This window comes from Channa argus, chromosome 1, assembly GCF_033026475.1.
Source record: "Channa argus isolate prfri chromosome 1, Channa argus male v1.0, whole genome shotgun sequence".
Classification (NCBI taxonomy): Eukaryota; Metazoa; Chordata; class Actinopteri; order Anabantiformes; family Channidae; genus Channa; species Channa argus.
The window spans coordinates 52,272,423-52,295,326 of record NC_090197.1 but is presented as its reverse complement, the minus strand read 5'-3'; the positions used below and the strand labels follow the sequence as shown (position 1 = coordinate 52,295,326).

The following is a 22,904-nucleotide window of genomic DNA, read 5'->3' as shown; positions in this document are numbered from 1 at the left end:
AGGGTCTAAAATATACCTAAATGTCTTTCTGCCACTGTTTCCTGTTATTTACTCAATGATTTGTTGTGAGTGACACTGAATTTGAGGAAAAATGTTTTCAACAGTATTTATTCTAAAGCCCAAGAGCACAATGACACAGTCCTACGCCCAAACACAAAGCCAGTGGCAGATGATTCAGATTTTTTTTCTCTTGCTGAAATTAGTCCTGTCCATGAATAAAATACAAAATACACATTTTTGCAACAGCAGAGGTAGCAGAATTACAAAAACCTATTCATCAAGTAAAAGTACCTGCTTAAAAAAGTACTCTACTTCCCACGAGTCCATTATCCCAATTGTAATGTTTACTCTAATCAAAATACTAGTACACAAAAGAACTCCAAGTACAAAAGCATATGAAGTACAAAAAAGAAGTTGAGTTTTTTGTAATATTCTGTGACTGGATCAGGTTCCGGCTTGTAGTAATGTTGCAGACATTATTGTATTTCAGCATAAAAATTAAAACCTCCATAAATAAAAACGAAATGACAAAAAAGCACAATCTGTACTGAAAATGAACATATACAGTAACAACAGTTTTGATGGTGCTGAGTTGTCGTGTTCGTGTGCCACAAGTTAAGTTGTCAGGTAAATCAGAAGATGATTTACACATCACAATTTAAACCGTGGTTAAGACACAACTACTGGGTCAGAGCACAGTAATTCTGCCCAAACAACTGAGTTGAGATAGTAAACGACGCACTGAAACACTGATATCCAGATGAGTTAACTTAGAAAGTCCATAGGAAAAGAACGGCCAGTGTTTAGTGCTGCATGTGTCTGGAAGTAGCTACTGACTGGTGCCAAAACTAAGAAAACAGCAAGGAGGAAAACATTTTAGATAACAGCATCATAATCTTTAGACCAGAGAGCAGTGGATACTTTCTGTTTTGTTTGGCGTTTCAAATGACTGATGATCAATTTTCCGTGCTTAAATTCATTGTTTTCTATAGTAACACTTTAATTTTATCTCATCCTGAAAAGACGATTTCAGGATGAGATAACTTCTATCTCTTCCTGCATGAAACATGTAAAGTTGAAGATGGATGAGAAAATGAAAGACGTTTGAAACAGTCAGACCTGCTACTGCATGTGGAATTTCAGACTTCCGATAACTACAGACCTCCAACTCTCTCTGCTTGTGATGGTTTTACAACAGCACCATCTTGTGTTCTCCTAACACTACTGCAACAGGGTTCACCTGCTCCAGGACACCTTCACTGTTTGACAGCATGCGACGGTGAGTTCAGCTGAATGTAGAGAGTGGGGAGGGGATAGTAGAGCAGAGGGGGTCCCCCAGCTGTCTAAGACTTAGCATAAAATAGCACAAAAGATTGGTCTTTAATAGCTGTATAGATTTTACATCAATTTTCATCGAATTTAGTTTGAATTTTTGTTTTTAAAAATGATGCAGCTGTACCACTGACTCTTGTATTGATTATCTGTTAATAATCGGTTAATAATTATCTTCAGTATCCTTGAGGTAATCCCATTACAATGGTAGAATACGTTCCTGTGCCCTTCCTTGTTGCCTTTACATTTCAGACAGTCGAACGTAGACAAGGGTGATCCATCATTTCAGGTGGGTGGGGATAAGGCCTGATAACTGTCCAGGTGCATTTTTGATGGTATTCAAAACGTCAGGGTATTCAGCCATGAATTAACATGACAAGACACATTTTTCCATATTATAAACACATTATTATCGCAATGCAACAATTCCAAGAAACGATAAAGAGGAGAAATGGATTTTTGTAGTATAGAAATTCTTTATCTAAGTGACCCACAGATGGGAAAAGCTGGGTGCCATGTTGGTTTCCACTGCAGTCCCAGGAATTCAAAAAATTTAATTAAGTAAGGACACAGGTGGCCAGAGTGTTTTAATTGTTCTGGTATTTAGAAAATGCTGAAATGTATCAAGTCTTTTTTGGTGATCAGCGTTTGTACATGTAATATGTAATATATATGTAATATCTAAAGTTCACATGACTAGATCTGGATCAAGTGGTAACTTAGAGCATAAATGTCCGACTAAGTAAACAGCTTGCACTTATATCGTGCTTTATACTGCTTCACGTTTACCTGTTCACACTGAGAAGCTGCTATGCAGCTGATTTACACTCACTAGTGACGTAGTTGGGGTTCAGTCTCTTGCTCAAAGGCACTTTGACGTATGACAAGGGGAGCCGAGAATTTAACTAACAACCCTGGGACCATTGGACGACCCTAGTAGGGATACCATTTTTTTTTTATGATAATCTATATTCATATATTGATAACGTGATAGTCCTGATATTCTGTTAAACTCCCTATACAGCAATTTATAGGTCTAAGAGGTGGCTGATGGATTTTAGGTAAAATGGATAAAAAAGCCTTTAAACCAGTTTCCTTCTTCTTCGAGATATTGTTTGGTTTAAGCCATTTAAACGAGCATTTGATGAGACTGTACATGCAGTGATAAATGCTGGATTATCCTTACTGAATGAAGGTGGATTAGAGATTTGTAAATCTGTGGAACCGTTGTTGTTTTAACCAGAGCAAATGCATGTGGTCCATTCTTTCAGATGGACCATAGAGTCTTGGTTGACATCATGTTCAAAAAGTGGTGGGGTCCTTAAGATATCTTGAGGATTAAAACCACAAAAGGCCGATGCTCCTTTGACGTCAACATCATTAGAGACTGATGTCCCATAGTGAGTGTGTCTCAGAATGTAGATATCAAAGGCAAAGAAGAATGTGTAGCACAACCTCACCTGCTGTCAAGGTGCATGGAGGTGGAGAAACGAACTGAAAAGATTAAACTACCAGCAACACTTCCAGACTGCTGAACAGCTTTATTGGCATTAGACCAATGATGTGAGGCACGAAGCCTTCGTCAAGGTCTGTTAGCGATACACAGTAGAAGATATTTATAAAGAATTAGAAACATGTGGTCATGTAGTTTCTGACAAGGCTTTTAGTTAATTTGGCATGAAAGACTGTGCAAGTTTAAAATGACAGTAGTAACAAGTGTCCACTGTGCTGAACCATCAGTAATGAGCAATGAACGAAACCTAATAAAAACAATACAAAAGAACATTAAAAGCAAACATTCATCAAAACAAGAAATAATATTTACAATAATTATGACAAAAGGAAAACAATACGTTCCTCTTTGTAAGTAGCAGCATAAAAATGTCATTAGATTTAGACTCCAGGGTGTAAACTGTCCAGTACTAACAGGGAAATATTCCAAAGCAGACGGTGTTGAAGAACGATCTGCTGCCTTGGAGCCTCATCGTGTTTCTGGCTTTGATCCTATAGGCTCGACTTATCCCAGATGAGTGTATGGAGTCCTGAAGCTTTTTCTTTTCTCTTTTTTTAACGTGTGTTTTTCTAATAGAAGTGCATTTTCATTATAATATACTTGATAATATACATCTGTGTGTGTAACTCTACATTGTTGGACATTTTATCACGCTAAACCCTCATTAATAGGTTTCTGAAATCTCTAGATTTGTCACACTTTTGGGTGAAAACAGCCAAATTCCTGGATCATAGAGCTGCACCATCTAAAGAAGGATGGATGCAATCTTCTTCTAATCAGCCTGTTTTTCCCTAAAACATTTTAAAGGTTAGATGCTTTGACAGTATATGAAGCAGAAGTGATGATGAGGCAAGAGCAAGAATTATTAGGGCCAAGTACGGTGCAGCTGACCGACACTCACTGTGAACAACGAAGTTGGGATTCAGTGTCTTGCTCAAGGACACTTCAACACTTGCCCGGGAGGAGCTAAGGGTTGAACCAACTACTGAAGGATTGGTGAGTGTAGAGGTGATCTTACTCGAATCTGACGCACATGAAGCTTCAGCACAAACGTCACTCCGGAGATCATTTTTGGACAAACATTGAACATTTATTGTACTTGCTTCTCAACTTAGCCGATGACAGATCAATGGTACATAAAAGTTTAAGCACAGTTCCTCTGCTCCAGTTACTGTGTCACGTCTGCACCCTTCAGTAGCTGAACTTGCATTTTTTCCTTGACCACTGGTCAACAAGCTTAAAAGGTAAATTATAAAGGCAACAATCAAAGGCAAACTATCAAAGGCAAATGATGTCACTAATGACATCATCAGTACGCAGACACATATCACAAACACACATTACATAAAACAAATAACTGTGGAAAACTGTGTGAAAATTTTAACTCAAGTTTAAGTACTACGCACTTGTACTTGAGAACATTAGGATAATTTTACTAAGTTGTTTAGTACAAGAGTTCTAGAAGAAATCAATGTGCTTAAATTTGTTCCACACATGTTCAAAGGTAACAATTATGGCAGAAAAGAAAATGTCAAGTAATTATTAAACAATCAAGGCATAATCTGTCTGTGATCAGTATATTGACTTAGTTTGGAACAAAAAACAGCAGCTGATAAAAGTGGACTGTAAAATCTAATTAGTTAACCTATTTTAAAAAAGCATGAAAACCAATTGCCTTAAAAAGACCAAGTCAACATGAATAGGTGTATTTTACACTAACACTTTACACAGCTGTGAAAAAACAGCGTGCATTACTTAGAAACTTTAAGACGGGGAACTTGTAAGTCAGTACGAAGTAGTTACTATTTCAAACAAAAAAATAATTTGCTGTTGAATGTGCTATGTATTGTATTACAGAAACTTATGTGAGTTTGGCTAACGTGACATTTCTAATATCTAATTGGTAGTTACTTCAACAGCACTCTGATTAAACCAATTGGCTTAAAATAACAAATAATTGTTACTTGTGTATTATATCTATTATATATGACTTTCTACTTTGTTCTTTAGTTTGTTAACCACATTTGTTAATCCAGCCTTTGTGCTTAGCCAATGTTAACAGATGCTGCTGCAGGGGCTGAAAAAAGTCAGTGGTTTACTGCACTGGGTTAATGAATTGCACCGGGGTCCATTAACCCACTGGTGCAGTGGTGTCGTAGTCTCATCTGTTGCTACTCTACTGAATTGATTTACGTTAGCTTCACTCTAAACCAGTGAATTTGCTCTGCAGTTACCTCGAACCTACACTGTAACAAATTGCTGTAATTTCGATAGTAAAACTTTACAACAGGTTTAACTATACTTTGCAATGCATCATGGGTAAATAAACCATTACAATAGCTTATAGCATTTTCCTGTTTCCTGTTTCGCTGTCTTTAAATAACTCCATACCATGAGAGGGACATTGTTATTCATTAGTCACAGAGGAGTGGGTAACAGCCTGCACGGCCTCCGACCTCCTACAACTACAGTCTGACCTGCAGACACCAGCCAGAGATCCGAGTCTACCCAGCGTCCTTTGCTCCACCTTTCTCTGAGGTGCTGTGCTCCATGAGTACAAAATAATTCTGTTTGTGTGATATTTCTGTAGCTTTTAGCAGACAAAGCAGCCATTAGCTCCCAGGTTATGACTCACAGCTCTTTTAATAACTTTTATTTCAGTTGCAGTTAAACCGTTTAGTGTCACACTGGTGCTGCTTTAGTTAACATGACAGTGACTTTACAGCTCCTGAACTACTTCCTTGTATTAAAATGGCAGGGCAGAACCTTTGGAAGTAGTTCCACAAAATCTGAACCAGTAGGTGAATTAACTAGTAAAAAGACTTTGAATCAGTCTGAAAATGACTGGTTTTAACATTTCTATAAGGTTTGCACTAACATTTATATAGGGGTGGGGGTGTTCATCAAGATATTAAGGAGTTAGACCAGTTTATAATAAGTCATTTTGTTAGAGAATTCACTACATCCAACACCAATAACAGAAGCAGAAAACTAGGTCAACTGCTGAACAACATTTAAACCATGACAACAATATTTTTAGTAATAAGTACTGAAAATGGTTGTTGTCCATCCAAGCTGGGGCTGGTTGAGAAATATCAAACCAGAGTTTAGGTTGGTAGAACTACATCACCCTTGGTCAGGAACTCTAGATTGTATTGTCACTGTATTGCAGAGCTACTTCCTGCTTCAGCTTGGACAGCGCAATTTTCATTTTGTAAGCGCAAATGATTAGTTTGTATAACCATGTGTGAATGAGCCAACCAGGGTTTCCTCTGTTTTTTGTTTATGTTGTGTATTGTAGGGTTAATTAAGAGGTATATGATTTTACACGTACTGATGATGTCATTAGTGACATCATATGGGTTTGATGATTGCCTTTATAGTTTACCTTTGTAGTTTAGTTGTCTAGGAAACAACGCTTAGCTATGGTTATCGTTACAAAAGAGTTCAGTTCGGCTCAGCTACTGAAGAGAGCGGACGTGGTCTACAAGAGACACGGTAACTGGAGCAAAGGAACTGACTTACAAGGTAGTGGGGACTGCAACACAGTTTCTTACCAGGTTCTGTGGGTTCAGCCATACTTTGAGAAACTTCTTGGATGAAATTGTTTGTGAATGTGTTTGTGAGATTACTGTTCAAAAACTTGTTTGTACAATTAGTCCGTTATCGGCTAAGTTGAGAAACAAATACAATAAATGTTCAGTGTTCGTCATACAACGATCTCCAGAGTGAAGTACTTGTTGGACCATCAGATACGAGTAAAATCACCTCTGTATTTTGCATCTCATGTAGAATATTTATGTATTGTAAAAGCTGCAAATGTAAAAAGCAAAACTTCAGTGTAAAAACATTTTACAACAACATATTATTTTGTAAACTATTGACCAATTTTAAAGTGCTAAGACAAAAAGGGAGCATAAAACATATAAACATTAACACTAAACAAGCAAAGAGCAGTTAATAAAAAGCTTTCTTGAAGAGGTAAATCTTCAGGTCCTTACAGGTAATTCTGTAGTTGTATTAGAATTTTCAAAGAATACAAGATAAAGTTGTAAACTAGATTACAATTAAAACAATACATTGCTGTAATTTTAAATACAACAAAACTGTGTAAAATATATGCTGAGGAGGAGAAGGAGTGACCGCTGGTGCATTTTGGTTCTCTCGTCAATAAAGTCTGATAAGTCCAATAAAGTCTGAGTTCTGCCGTTCTTGATGCACTTGATGCCTGGTTCTAGTGGTTTCCTGGTGCTGTTTTGGTTCTGTATTGTGTTTTAGCTTCGTCATCGCCTGTTTGCCATCAGTCTGCCTCAGATAGGAGCATCAAGCAACAGGCTTTAGCTTCTACCGTCATACAGCTGTCCCAAGTGACAGGTTTAGCCATCCGAGTCTTACTGGGATCCAACATTCTCCAATACTCATCACAACCTGCTTCTCCTGGGGTCTTCATGCTGTGGAACATTCCACCTGGACTTTAGCTCCAGGTCCTTCTCTACTGTAGCTGATAAATCATGCCTTGTCCACAAGCACATTCTGGATAAAGGAATTGACTTTATGTGCCTCACTGAATCCTGGCATCCCACAGAGGTTTACTCTACCATAACTGAAGCCTGTCCTCCTGGTTATAGTTGCCTGCAGACAGCATGTAACACGGCCTGGTGGAAATAAACCGTAATGAAAGGAAACAGTCTTCTTAGGCTCTACCTGAACTCTCCTCAGTTGAATTCCTGGCTTTCAAAGGTAAACCCCCCTTTCCAATGACAATACTGCTCATCTACCATCTAACCCAAACTCAGACTTCACTTACAGATGCATGATCTCTCAACACTTGTTGTCCCACATCTGCTGATATTATAATACTTGAACATTCATGTCGACACCCCTTCTTGCTACCTGGCAGCTGGATTCTTGGAACTACTTGATTGTCCAAACCTCACACAGCATGTTGATCTCACCAGACACACCAGAGGGCACACTCTAGATCTTGTCATTACTAACTCTGCCCCCATCAGCAACCTGCTGGTATATGACCCTTAGTGTCTCCGATCACAAGGTAATAGAGATGGATCTCTCTCTGCAGCCTTCTAGATCGTCATTCCCCCCCCCCCCCCCCATCAAAACTAGAACAGTTACATTCTCCTGCTCAGCCCGTTGGTAGACATGGTAGCTGTGGTCAAAGAAGGCAGCTGGCCATGCCCTTGAGCAGCCTTTTAAAACATCTGGGCTCTCTGTGCACAGGCTTGCTTACCACCAAAATGCCTACGCAAAATCACTCAGTACTACAGCCCTGGAAACTCTTAAGCAGCTGTTTTCCACAATAAACCGCCTCCTTAAACCTTTAAAATGCATCGAGAAAACACAGTGGAACAGTGCAACCATTTTCTTACGTTTTCAAAGGCAAGATTGACACCATCCGCTCCCTTCTTTCTGGCTCTCCTGCTCCACCTGCCCTGTTTGCCACCCTGCAGCCTTGGCTCTTCTACTCTTTTCACTGCTTCTCTAAAGTTGCACTGTATAAAGTTAAGGCTATCATTATCAGCAAAACCTGGATTCAATCAAACCTTGCTGCATTGAACCCTTTATCACAAAAATAATAAACCAGTCCCTTAAGTCTGGCCTTGTTCCATCTGCAGTCAAAACTGCTGTCTTCAAGCCACTTCTTAAAAAACCCACACATCCTTGCCAACTATAGACCCATCTGCAACATTACATTTCTTTCTAAAGTGCTGGAAATAGCTGTCGCCATTCAGTTTCAGGACCATTTACACCTACACAATCTGTTTGAAAAATTTCCGTCAGGCTGCCGCTTCACCACAGCACAGAAACGGGGTCACAAATTACCTTTTGATGGTTGCAGATGATGGTTCACCTTCTATCTGAGAGGACAGAATATGTCAGCCTGGGTAATGCTAAGTCCTGGATGCTTCCTGTCACCTGTTGTGTACCTCAAGGGTCCACTCTCAGACTCCCCCTCAGTGGTGTCATCATCCAGCATGGAATTCCTTTCCACAGCTTTTCATCAAGACTGACTAAGGCCTCTCTGCTGTATCTACATCTCTGTCTTCACTGCTGTCCACCCTGACCACATGCCTGGCATGGATGAGCCAAAACTTCTTCTAATTAAACAGCTCAAAAACTGATTCCACACTGGTTGGCACCCCAACCCATCCTCAGGTCCAGTCATTTTTCATAAACACCTTCACTTTTTCTGGAAAGGATAGTCCAATCTCATCTACAGTTACCAGCCTTGGTGTGAGCCTAGACCCCCACCTAACATTTAATAACCACATTAAACACCTTTGCAAATCATCTTTATTCCACCTCAAAAATATTGCTCCATCCCAGTTTTACCCAATCTAATGCGGAAAAGCTCATCCATGCCCTTGTATCCTCCAGGCTTGACTATTGTGACGCACTGCTCACCGGGATCCCTGGCAAGAGTTTTCAAAAGGTCTAGCACATACAAAACCGTGCTGCCAGGATCCAGATGAAAGTGCACAAACATGGGCATATCACTCCTATTCTCAAGTCCTCCAGAATTCAGTATAAAATTATCTACATAACACTTTACTGGCACATATTTGGTTTGTCATAATAATTAAATTGTAACTAAACATACCAGTCTGTAACCTGCGATTGCGGCACAGGAGGTAGAGCAGTCTTCCACCGATCCGAGGGATGTTGTTTTGATCCACCGCTCATCCTGTCACATGTCAAAGTGTCCTTAAGCAAGACACTGAACCCCAACTTTGCTGCATAGCAGCTCCCCCTTCGGTGTGTAAGTGTGTGTGTGATTGTGCAAGTGGGTGAATGAGAAGCGTCTAAAGCGCTTTGAGTGCCAATAGGTAGAAAAGTGCTATATAAGTGCCGAGCATTTACCATTTACCAGTGTAATTTAGCTTCGAACTATTATTCCAGTTGTAGCTAACATTTTCCAGCTGAAGCAACAAGAAAAGGGTCAGGAAAAGATAACTGTGATGAAAAGCGAGATGTGGGAGACCACATGACACACAGATAAAATATGCATTTTACTCGTGTTGAGAAGTGGTTTAGGTAGGAGAGATATTATATTTACTTATATTAAATTTATTATATATATATTTTTTTTCAGTTTTCCAGTTTATACCTTCAGTGTCAGCCATCATCAATGCTTTCTGCATCCAAACCAGTGCTGCTGTACATTCAAATATAAGAACTAAACCAAAACAAAATGAAAAAGCATTTATTGTAATACTTTTAGTGGTGGTCAGTGGTGGCTGTTGTATTTGTCCTCTGTAATGTTTTAAGCCAGAAGAGCTGATACATTAAGACATTTCCCTGCTAGATACTGTATCCAAATTCTGAAGTACTTCTCAGAAATTACTTTGAAAACTACCCTCCTCTGCTAAGTATTTGACACATGCAAACTTCCTTTGCTCATGCTTATAGCCCAAAACAAGCCTAAAATTTGAGATCAGTGATTTGGTCACTTAGTGATTCTATTCGTTTCTTCATTTCTCGTCTTTATATTTCCCCTACTGATGAACTTAATGCACTGGCGGTAGAAGCTCACAATCCGCGTTTGACTTAGCTTAAAGGCCATGGACATGATGGCCATGCCAACAATTATGAAAAGTGAGGTAAGCATAAAGTACTTTGGGTGATTGGGTACAATGTCACCAAAACCAATAGTGGTGAGTGTGATGAAGCAGAAATAGTAGGGGTCAAATCCCTTGAATTCAGTTTCCCACAATGGCAGAATTAAACCACCAAATAAAATGTAGGCAAAGACGATTAAAAGAATTAGCACAAATGGTACATCCAACATTTCCATTTCCTCCCCTAAGCCTGTAAAGTCCCATATTGCATAACCCTTGGGTGCTGGTGGCAGCTGGTCTAGATCTGGGCAAGAGAAGGCCCTGAGCAGGGGGCCCTTCCTGAGCAAATTCTCCCTGGCCAGAAGCTTCTCAAATATCTCTCTGTTGTTTTGAAGCTGAATGGACTTGCGCTGAACATCTGCCTGGCTGTGCAGCACTTGCCGGATGTCAAGCGGTTCACGGACAACCACATCATGGCTGAAAACAAAGGTACCATCCTCCAGGGCCTGGTGGCTTGACTCCGCCACTGTCTTCCGAGCCTTCCACGGTGACCATGTGTTGGAGCGGAGGATTTTACATAGACTGTGAATGCGAATGTAGGCTCTGGACATCAGCAAAGCAAGGAAGTCTCCCACATCTAGAATGACCAGAAGCATGAGTGGGATCCCCACCATGGCGTACAAGATACAAACCACTTTACCAAGCAGGGTAACTGGATAGATCTCCCCATACCCTGCAACGACAGTGGAGAAAATTGACATGTTAGAATGGAACATTCTTACATCAAAATCAGAGCAAAGTTGGTTCCAGACCTTTAAATATGCATCTGACAATACATTTTGCATCTTTTCAAACATTTTTTTCAGTGAAACCCATTAAATGTAAAATGTATATAAACCTATTTTAATTTCGTTTTGAAATTGTTGGGCAGAAGAAACAAACTGTGAAGAAACATTCATATATCATCACTTTTTCAGAGCATCAATGTATCAAACATATTCACTTTTTTTGGTAAGATACTTGTCTTCATCAAACCTAGTTAGCAAGAAGTTCAGTATATAGTATATGTACAATAAATATTAATGCAAATTACATTACAATGAGGAATCAATATAACAAGTAAATACTGTGTGATCATGTAATGTTAAGTCTATATACATGTACAACAATGATTGGACACAATAGTTTTCTATTGGCAATTCTTTTCTTAAACTCTCATTATGCCGGCTTTTCATAAATGAATGGAGTTCACCACTAACAAGACAAAAAAAGGACATATTGCCTCTTAAGAACATCTAATAAGGTTTTTGTGGTGTTGTAAAAAGCTTTTTCTGAAAGTGCATTCTCTGCACTGAATTGCAAACTTCCTGTGCTAAGCAATTAGCCATTAGCTGGCTTCCTTTTAGTGCTCATCACATGTGGAAGTAACTGATCTATGTTACACATTAAATTAAAAAAAAGTGAGACAGCAAAAGTAAAGAGTCTAATTAACTAACTGTAAAAAACACAAGGTCATATATCTTGATATGTGTCATACGAAAAAAAAAATACTGGCAAAGCAAATGTTTTCAGATTACTAAGACATTAATTACTGGGTTTGAGTTTATGCTGGTTTCATTTAAATTTATTAAGTACAAGTATGAAGATGGAGGAAACGTGGAGGAAAAAGAATGTTTTTTCCAATATACCAATAAACGGACAACATAGGTTCAGGTTCACTCCTACTTAAAACAACTGTCAGCATCATGCTCAAACGCCATAAACTGTAATATTCCAGGCTGTTCAACATTCTCCTGTGTAGCATTGTATTTCTGTGTGAAATTCAATTTGAATTGTGGCGTCTATTTTTTGGTCTGTATAAATTTTGTAGGTTGCTGAAACTGTTGTAAAGTCAGTGTCCTGCCTTTTTGTTGATCACCTCTTGGTCCAGCTCACTCTCAGATATCTAGAGTGTCTGCATTTTTGATTTGATATTTAAGTACCTTTAAAAACACTCTAGGTCAGTGCATAAGGTCCATGGGCCACAGCGTCAGTGCTTGTGTTCCTGTTCCCTCATACATGTTGCAGTGTTCTGAGGCAAGACACTGAACAACAAGTTGCTCCTGGTGGGTCAGGTAAGCACCTTGCATGGCAGCCTCCCTTTTCCTACTGCTAATTAGTTGCTAAACACAGATTTTTTAATGTATAAAAATGTATTGACCTATATTGGTGGTTGTTTGAGCCAAATATGGAAGCTAAGAAGTCTTAAAGAAAAAGTTGCTGTATTGTTCTGCTGCAGACCCTCAAAGCTTGGTTGCATTACACAAAGTGAGTGTGTGGTTTGTGAGGAAAAACCTGTGTTGTTGATGCTCTGCTCAGCACCACGGACAGCGGTCGGACCCACAGCCCCAGATTTGAAAACTGTAACAGAGCTTTTAACAGGCTGTTCGTGACACCAACAGTTTTCTGAGACTGAACTGCTTTTGTCTGTGTAGAGGTTAAAGGAATGAATGGGGAAGTTTATTCAGATCAAGGAGTTGCTGATTTTATTTTAGCATTAGCATTAGGAGGAGAAAAACGAATTCTATAGCTAATTAAAATGAAACCATAGAGCAGCAAATGCATATAATTAAAGAATGATGTTTCACATGTAACCAGAGCTGGCTGTAATATGCGAAAAGGTTCTGCCCTTTTTAGGGTCTGTAGGCCCTTTTCTCAGATGTTTTCTGAGTCTGTGGGGGCAACTTCCCTCTTTTATGCTGTGGTCTGCTGCTGTAGCAACATACATGTCTGAAATCCCTCCCAACTATTGCACAGTGAGCTATTTTGTCAGAGTAACATGTTCAGCCAGAGACTGATCACTGCCAGAGCCCCACAGCAGATCCTTTGTCCCAGGAAACTGTACAACTCACCCCCCTACTAGTAGGGGAAGGGGGGCTGCAATTGGGCTAAAAACTGCACAATCACGTTTTCCTGTCATTTTTATCACAGCCACACGTTATCATGACCATTAACTGTTTTTTGACCATCATCATTATTTACTGTATGTCATCCTACCATTTCTGTTCATTCAGTAATTGTACTTTTGATGTAAATCTCTTGGATTTTCTGTGTTCTTGTTGACAGTGTTTGGCTTTTGTATTGCTGTGTTTTTTTTTTTTTAATGTGACTTCTTGTCTTTTTTCTTTCTTGTTTGGAGCAGCTGTAGCAATGCTAATTAATTTCCCTTTGCAATTAATAAAGTTTGAATTTGAAATCGTGTTTTCTCTGCAGACCATGCACTGTGCTCATTGCTTGATCACACACATTTAGATAAACTGAGTCCAAGGAGCCACGTTAGACACACTCCTCAACAACTGCTACCCAAACAAACACCTCCCTGTAGTTCATGATGTACTCACAGCTTGTCCTCCCCACACTGGAACAGCAGCCCATCCTCAGGCTCTCCCTTGAGCCACAGCAACTATAAAACAATATTGTTTCAATATTATGCTGTGTCAGTGTAAGAGCTAATGCATTAAGCTGCTAATGTGTTGCGTAGTATATATTACTTTTCATAGTAACGAAATAAAACAACTTTTTATAATTATTCTCCTGAATTTCTTGTCTCCCATTTTACACTCACCAGGTCAGACGACCTGGTGAGTGTAACATTAACATTTTCGCATTACAAGCAATAAAAGTTGGAGCTGAATCAGGTACAAACTTTGTCTTTGTAGAAACTAAGCTGGGTTTTATGTAGCAGAGGACGTGGACAACAACAGTGGTGAAATGATCATTAGCTACTTTTTGTAGTGAATTCAGTTGAAGCATGAAGAGATCTAGATAATTCTGTGTATAAACCAAGCTCATTTAGTTTCAGGTGCGGTGACCTAAACAGGAAGGACTCTTTGACAGAAGCTACACTTTGTAAAACTACCACCGTCCCAAACCAAATCTTTGTAAAAACAACAAATAAATTACTGTGTAGACACTTATTTTTTAGGAGACAGGGTTGTGAACACTGACATGAGACTGTGTCGAACAATTAATTTATCTTCCTTTCCCATTACCTGCCTGTACCATCAACCACACCATTCATCACATTCTTTATTTCTATCCCTCATCTCCTCCACAGGCACAATTTCATAATCATCTAGGGTAGGACAGCCATAAACCCCCCCACACACTCTCTCTACAATGATATAAAACATCTTTTAACAAAACATCTTCCTCAACATACGCTAAACTACCCTTTCCGTTCATTAACCCTTCAAGCTCACTTTATGTTGCAGCTCTAGTAATTTGTGGGTTTTTTCTTATTGTTTGCACAAGCATGATTTTTACATCAGCTCAGCTGATTACACTAAGGGCATAAACCAACCAAACCGCAGTGGGTTTGTGATTATTTTCAGATCAGTCAATGAGTTAATACAGAAACAATTCCAGCTATGCTTTAAAAAAACTCTGTGTCTGTGTCCGTGAATGAGCCATTGGCATCACATCACTAACATGCAACAGGCACAGGTCTGTTAGTCGCCAGTTATTTTAACAATCCGACAGCTGCCCTCAGATCATGAGAGACACCAGCCACAGAAGGCAAAAGGCTGCAGCCTTTGTCTATTTTTAGGATCTTAGCTTGTTGGCCTATTCAAGTAATGCAAATACTGTATGTGACTGAACTGTAAGCAGGAACATGTTCGAGGTCTAACAAAGTCAATACCATGAAATCATACAGATTCCTATACCTGTGGTATTCAAAGTGGAGGTCAGGCCTCAGCAAGAGGGAAGATGAAAAAAAAAAACACAATTAAAAATAGTAATAATTTATAATAATTTTAAAAATGTACTGTATCATTGTGATACAGAAGTTTTATATTTTAATATGTTAAACAAAAGCCTTCTGTCAAGGCTAAAAACAACTTTTCTGTTTTCTCAGATAAATGGAAGAGCATCTGGCCCCGCAGTCAGCGACACACATTCAGCAAGGTGCTGCGCCTGAACAAACCCTGAAAAGTGACACCAGGAATCTACTTGGAACAGGTGAGAGCCAGCAAGTGTTTTGCACTTTAGCACAAACGTGTCCATCAAAAATAGTACGAATTTCATGTGATTAGAATTAAAATACAAATTATGAATTATTATTGTACTAATGAAAGTAAGTAAATATATAATTAGGTTTTCACATTTCTTCATTTTTGCATTTGCTGTAATGTCAATAGGGTTTTAAAGGCCTTGGCCACTTACAGTACCACCTACAGTACATAGACATGTACTGATGACATCTACTGTATATAATTTGGTCATTCTGCCTTCTGTCATTCTGTCATGTAGAGCCACAAAATTTCCCTTGACAGGTCAGGTCAGGCCAAACTGAGTGACCCAAGTCAAAATCTGCATTTTACAGCACAATCAAAGGCTATAGACAGAACAAGCAGCGAAATAAAAGGCTGAATAAAAAGAAAGCAAATATGAAGTGATGTAGAAAACTAACATAAAGTATCTTGCAGAAATCCATACAAGTCAAATTTGATTCTACCATTGTTCCGTATATATATATATATATAGCAAAAATGTGTATTTGTTTCCAAACTTTTTTGCACCAGTGTAAATATTAAAATGATAACACAAAATTAAACAAAAAAGTCACTGATCCAGAAGCAGATGTAGAATTTTTTTTAGTGGACAAGACTGGGAGGGTGGCATGTTTAAAAAATGATTTAAAAGGTATTAAACTCAAGTTTAAACCCTTTTTAGAAATACTGTATATAATTAGGCTATTAGTGTGTTAATGGAGCGTTTGTTTGGTATCAGAAATGTTAAAAAAAAAAATTATGCAAAATTCATACAACTAGTATCAATTTATGCTGCCTGGTGAAGTTTAGCCTGTAAATTGAGCATTTCTGCCAGTGAAGTGCTGAATCATGGTGCCACTGAGTGAGCAGTTGTACAGATACGCGCACTTTTGTTCGATAATAATTTGGCTACTTTTTCACAATAATTGTCCAGGTTAAATGTGATCCCACACAAAAACACTGTATCTTATTATTGTGCGCACTGTTACCACAAGCCACAATTTCACACAGATCAGCTCGTTTAACAGCTTGAGTCTTTAAAATAGTACAAACATGCTGTGCTTGTCAGTCTTTCTGTCTAATTGAAACGAAAGACACATTTCACACATTTTCATGAGAACGTGTGAATCACAAAAAACATGTCCATCCGCTAATGTTTGCCTCTTGCTGATGTTGTTTTTTGCAGATTTCAAAATATTTAAGAAATTATTTAAATTTTGATTAAATTCGATTTTTTTCTTCATCATTTAAACATCTCTTCACATCAACCAGTGTTGTATTTAAAAATGCAAAGGGTGATGCCACATACAGCACACATGATGCTGTTTTAATCATAACAAATGTATTATGATCACCACGTATTATAACTAACATTGTGCATTTTTTACACATAAAGCCTTGTTATAGTTAGAATTGGTGATAATGGCAAAAATAGCTCAGGCACTGTCCTTGGTGCTGAAGACGTCCCTCTCAGTTCAATGTTTCACTGAATGTTTCACAGTGTCTGCACACCCTCACACACACACACACACACACACACACACACACACACACACACACAATGCAACTCAAATAACTAAACAGAACAAATTCTGGGCAGTAGTTGTGAACATGTCTTACGCATATTTGGATGCACCACATTTGGCCTTTTGTTTATGCGTATTGCTAATGAAGTTCTTAAGAAGGAATGGTATGTCCAGTCTGTCTTTGTGCATTACAGAAAGAAAACCTCTTCTGGCCCATGGTGTTTTGCAGCCATGTTAGCAGTTTTTTAATGGGGAGAATGATCTTTCTGATGGGGCAGCAAACTCAAGTATACACAAAGTCTCAACAGCCCGCTGATTTGTGGAGGACAGGACGAAAAAACACTTCTTGGAAAGACTTCAGTCTTAGGTGCTTTGCCAGATCACCCAATAAAGTGAGCTGGTTTTCGTGGAGTTGAACTCAATTAGTTCTAGCACGTTTTCATTGACGACATCAGTGAGAATGCTTTTTTCTCCCTCCACCCCCTGAGGTGGTCTCGGTATGGTTTGTACAAACAAAATTTTTTTTTTATGAGATCTGTGTAATTAAATCTCTCTTTTGGTCCCTTGCTGTTATCTAATCGCGATCTCCTGGCCACTCCTGAGCCGTTAGAACACCTCTGAAGCACTCCCAGCCTTTCGTGGAGATAGAAGAAAGTTGATAAATTGCTAAAACTACTACTCTTTAAACTAGGACCCAAATTGCATCATTCTAAGAATGTTTGGCCACTTAGGAGCGAACTCTGAGATACTTGGTCATTTTGGTACTTTCTCCACCACGTGTCAGAGGGCCCAGATTGCCCCACTGCTCAAGAAGCCTGCTTTTGACCATTTATTGTGGAGAAATAAATGGCCATCTCCATCCATCCATACAGTATCCGTAACCACTTATCCTGTTCAGGGTCGTGGGGGGCCGGAGCCATACCAGCTGTCATAGGGGGAGAGGCATTCACAGACAGACAACCATTCCCACTCACTTTCACACCTACAGTCAATTTAAAAGTCACCAATTTACGTACATGCAAACCTAAGCGCGCCACCACCGTGCTGCCCTCTCTCTTTTTCTAGAATATCTCTGGCATTCATTGCACAGGTCTTATCACTCTGAGCGAACCTTCCGATGAAACGCAAACTCTTCTTGTTTTCCCGCCAGAAGGCTCCACTCTGCTAGATATGGAGTTCCACAAACCTCTGTGTTAGGCCCAATACTTTTTACTTTATATATGTCTCCTTTAGGCAACATTATTAGAAAACGCTCCATAAATTTCCATTGCTATGCTGATGATACCCAGCTATATTTATCTATGGAACCAGATGAAAAAAAATCAGTTAATCAAGCTTCAAGCCTACAAGAAATAAAGGCCTGGATGTCACACAATGTTTTACTTCTAAACTCAAACAAAACTGAAGTCATAGTATTTGGGCCTAAGAATCTCAGAAAAATGACGTTCTACCATATCGTTACACTAGATGGCATAAGTCTGGCCTCCAGTACTACTGCAAGGAACCTTGGAGTTATTTTTGACCAGGATTTGTCCTTTAACTCACATATAAAACAAATCTCTAGAACAGCCTTATTCCAACTACGGAACATTTCCAAATTTAGGAGCATCCTGTCTCAGTGATGCCGAAAAACTGGTCCATGCATTTGTTACCTTTAGGTTGGACTACTGTAATTCCCTACTTTCAGGATGCCCCACTAACTCCCTAAAGAGCCTGCAATTAATCCAAAATGCTGCAGCAAGAGTGCTGACTGGAACTAGCAAGAGAGATCATATTTCACCTTCACTAGCTTCTCTCCATTGGCTTCCCATTAAATCTAGAATTGAATTTAAAACCCTGCTTCTTACATATAAAGCTCTGAATATTCAGTCTTTATCATATATAGAAGACCTCATAGCACCATATCATCCCAGTAGACCTCTTCGATCTTAGAATGCAGGCCTACTTGTGGTTCTCAGAATGTCCGAAGGTAGAATGGGAGGCAGAACCTTTAGGTATCAAGCTCCTCTCCTGTGGAACCAGCTCCCAGTTCTGATTCGGGAGGCAGACACCCTCTCTACTTTTACGTCTAGGCTCAAAACCTTCCTCTTTAATAAAGTTTATAGTTAGTTATAGTTATGCTGCTATAGGCTTAGACTGCTGGGGGACCCACCTCTTCCTGTCACTCTCTCCTCTCTTCTCAGTTCAAAATTGTAAGTACTGTATGACATTTACTCTGTGTGTTTTCTCCTGTAGTTGTCTTTGTCCTTCTCTGTCCCCCTCTCTCTGTCCCTTTCTGCAGGTGTCCCCCGGCATTGAAGCTGTGTGTTTCCAGTGTGAAGCTACTGGTCCTACACACCTGCCCGGTGTTTTGTTTTTGCTTTTTGTTGCTCTGTTCTTTTCTCTCTCCCCTTTCCACTCACCCCAACCGGTCAAGGCAGGTGGTCGTCCACCCTGAGCCTGGTTCTGCTGGAGGTTTCTTCCATTAAAGGGAGTTTTTCCTCTCCACTGTTGCCTATGGCTTGTTCCAGGGGAATTGTTGGGTTCTCTCTATACATCTTTCTAGTCTTGACTTTATTCTGTAAAGTGCCTTGAGATGACTTTGTTGTGAATTGGCGCCATATAAATAAAGTTGAATTGAATTGAATTGAATTTTAATCAGCCAAATAAGACACATGTAACACAACTGTTCGGATCTCTGCACTTGCTCACAGTAATTTTTACCATCAGCTACACTCTGCCAGCAAACAGCATCTGGTGGCCCCCACACCCCACAGCAAAAGATCCCAAACAAAACTCATTAATCTGATATTCAATTCTTCTTAAGCTGTCTATGCACTTAAATCTACAAAAACGAAAACATGTGTTCTCATAGCGCTGAGCTTTAATGTCTTCTTCTTGACTTGCTTTGTCACTCACTTAGAAGTCTCTTTAGATAAATGCATCTGCCAAATGACTAAATGCTAATGTAATGTCTTGTTTAAAGCGGCATATTATTAAGGGGAAAACAGGCCTCCTGACATGTACAGTGTACACATGACTGCTGACTGCTTAGTACACAAAGATTAGCCCACAGCGAATAAGCATTTTTACTGCCTGGCAACATAAATACAAGGAGCTGAGAACACAGTCATTAGTACCAAAGTGCAGCAAACCACAAGTTATGCACTCTGGAGAACACTAAGAGAAGATGGTAATGACTCTGTGTAACACAGGCTTGTTTTAAAGCCGAAGAAGTGCTGTCATTTTCAGGATACCCTTTTCATCGAACCTGTTTTACACGTTAAACACGTCTCCTGAAAAACATGACTGATGTTCACGTGTAGCGTTACAGTTTCAGATCAACATCCCCACGATGCCCAAGTCTATTCTGACCAATTATCTGATCAAATTTCTAAATCTAATCTTTACTGCTATTAACTTGGTTTCATGTTATAATACTTCACTGTTTAAGAATTTCACCCAATAATCTTCTAAGCTACGTTTTATATATAAAATATCAGGACCACTATCATTTTGATTTCACAATTACTGAAGTTAATATTCTGTACAGACATTAATGACCCCAGAGGACAAACCTCAATGACTTTGGTCATGATCTGACTATAGCAGCATCCTGATGTCGTGCAATATCTCAGTGAAACATCAGGACTGCAATGAGATTTTGTACAGCTATCGCAGAGGGAATGTGTGAACAAAGGCTTTAATTTATCCAGTGAAATATCATTACACTTACTCAAGCAGTTGACACAATTACCCTCAAAACTACGACATTCTTATCAGACTGAGGTGTCATTAGGATTTGGAAGGTCCCACTTCCTGAGCTTTCCTCATGATGTTACTGGGCATTGCTGGGACAAGTGCAGATTAATGAAAACTGAGCTTTCTCAGCTTTTTTTCCTTTTCTTTTTTAAGGTGTTTGGAGATTTAAAAAAAGGAATATTTCATGAAATGCTTTTATGTTTTTGGGTCATGTGAGGAAACACTGTGAAAGAATTAGGGTTTACTAAAAGCCTGGCTTCTAACGGGACAAAAATAACTCTTTCAAGGAACATAAGTATCTGGAACAGATCACACTTTCCCAAGACAGGAACATAATTGAACATCTGTAGACACATCACACACACACCACTGTTTTTTTTTTTGGACTTACCAACCGTTGTGAAAACGGTGCAGCAGAAGAACATGGAGCCAAAAAAATTCCATCTGTCAGGTCTCTGAAGCCAAATGGACTTGAAATCTTTTTGCATCATGGCCTCTACTTCTTCCACTATATATTGATGTGAGCAGGAGGCATTACCTAAAAACACAGAGGAAATATTGACTTAGAGCTAATGAATTGGGGCTTGGAGTAGGTGTCATAGTGATATTAAAAGAACGAGCTGTATCTACAGGCTATGGAAAACAAATGTGCATGTCTAGGTCCAAATATCTCAACATTATAAAGAAACCATGGCGTCTACATTTGTGATTAAAGTTGTGTTGCACGTAGGAAACCGATGGTACTTCTGCAGAGGTGTGTGGACACTTACAGGTGAAGTTCTGGACGGTGCTGACTATCTGGCTGAGGAATTCCGAGTACTCCAGCTGTGCAGTTGAATTGCTCTGTCCTTCAATATGCTGAAAGGCGAGCGCACCCAGCGCTGCATAGGCGACCAGAGACAGGCACAGAGAAAGGTGCGGGAAGAGCTGCCAGAAACGCGCCGCGCATTTTCGGAGTTCGGATTTAACGTTTATTCCCTTCTTCACTGCCACTGACATTTTCTTCTTCACCCGCCGCTTCCACTCTTACAGCTCCTAGAGTGTGTGTTTGCAGATCGACTCCTCCACTACGGTCCCTATAGATTGTGTGTGTGTGTGTGTGTGTGTGCGCGTCTGTGCGCGGCAGTAAAAATGCTCCAGCAATCTGCGAAGAGACAGTGAGGCAGTAAACACAACACATGATGGGACGAAGCTTCCGGGGAGATGTCCACAGCCTATATTGGCCCCATAGCTATTAGTACCTCCTCTGACTGCCCGGAGTCCTCGGGGAGCCTGACCGATGCCTGGCAGCCTTATTAACATTTACACAGCAGTTATTGATCGTTACATTTTATTCCATTTACATTTTACCGCATTTTATTCCTGCAACACAATTTATAAAAATATAAACCTGTAGCCCCCCAAAAACGATCTACTACTAATTTTGAAGATGGAACTTTTTATTACAATCAGTGTTAGTAGTAGTCACACACCAGCGGCCACTTCAGTGTCTTTCCCCACGATACTCTGACATGTTTGCACAGGGACGCAGGAGAATTATTGCTTCACTAAACTTTGATACATTTGCTGACATTGTTTTAGAGAATATTCCGTATCTCAGGTAAACTCATCTCACACTAGTTCAAACTGAGATTCCTGTCTGCTCCCACACTGTATCAACTGATCTACACGTTAGGGACATTTACAATTAAAGACATTAAAATCACTTTTCACTTGGTGTTTTTGTCTTTTAGTCCATATTTGATTTGAACATTTTCTCTTTCTTCTATTTTTTCCCTATTTGATTTGAGGGTCTAAAGACAGATTGTATTTATGTTTTATAGACTGTAAAGTGCCGTAAGGTACAAATTTGGGATGTTGAGCTTTAAAATGTAATTTGACCAGACTTCATTTGATTCATTCTTTAAGTTTATTCCATAAAAATAACAATAAAAATAACATAAAGTTGACATATTCAATTAAAGTGGAAACACTTCAAAAGTGCAGTAGTAAATGTACTTGTCTTAGCTTGTTCCTCGTTTCCTTTGAAAGTTACACCAACTGTAAAAGCAATAATGATAATTTAATCTCTGAAAACAAAGGGGCTCAAACAGCAGGGACAACAGGTGCTGCAGCAAATCTATAACAACACCCAATGTGAGCGAACCATTTGTAAGTCATTGAACAACTGCAGTCTCTTACT

The 22,904-nt window shown here is 39.3% G+C and overlaps 1 protein-coding gene across 1 annotated transcript; it reads right to left on the bottom strand.

Moving 5' to 3' along the window:
* Positions 1 to 10,051: 10,051 nt before the first annotated feature.
* kcnk18 (potassium channel, subfamily K, member 18) lies at positions 10,052 to 21,924 on the bottom strand. The gene is made up of 3 exons (XM_067475836.1): positions 21,493 to 21,924; positions 21,114 to 21,260; positions 10,052 to 11,155 (listed from the first exon to the last, which is right to left on the bottom strand). Exons 1-3 carry the CDS (start codon positions 21,719 to 21,721, stop codon positions 10,311 to 10,313), a joined length of 1,221 nt encoding a protein of 406 aa, XP_067331937.1. The 5' UTR covers positions 21,722 to 21,924; the 3' UTR covers positions 10,052 to 10,310.
* Between the last annotated feature and the right edge of the window lie 980 nt (positions 21,925 to 22,904).

What these genes read in the sequence shown, in the direction of transcription:
- kcnk18 (XM_067475836.1), bottom strand. Translation starts at nt 21,721, where the DNA reads ATGTCAGTGGCAGTGAAGAAGGGAATAAACGTTAAATCCGAACTCCGA. An exon ending in CACCGTCCAGAACTTCACCT is followed by an intron (nt 21,261 to 21,492) that starts GTAAGTGTCCAC and finishes CTGTGTTTTTAG; the next exon opens with GTAATGCCTCCTGCTCACAT. An exon ending in CACCGTTTTCACAACGGTTG is followed by an intron (nt 11,156 to 21,113) that starts GTAAGTCCAAAA and finishes CTGTCGTTGCAG; the next exon opens with GGTATGGGGAGATCTATCCA.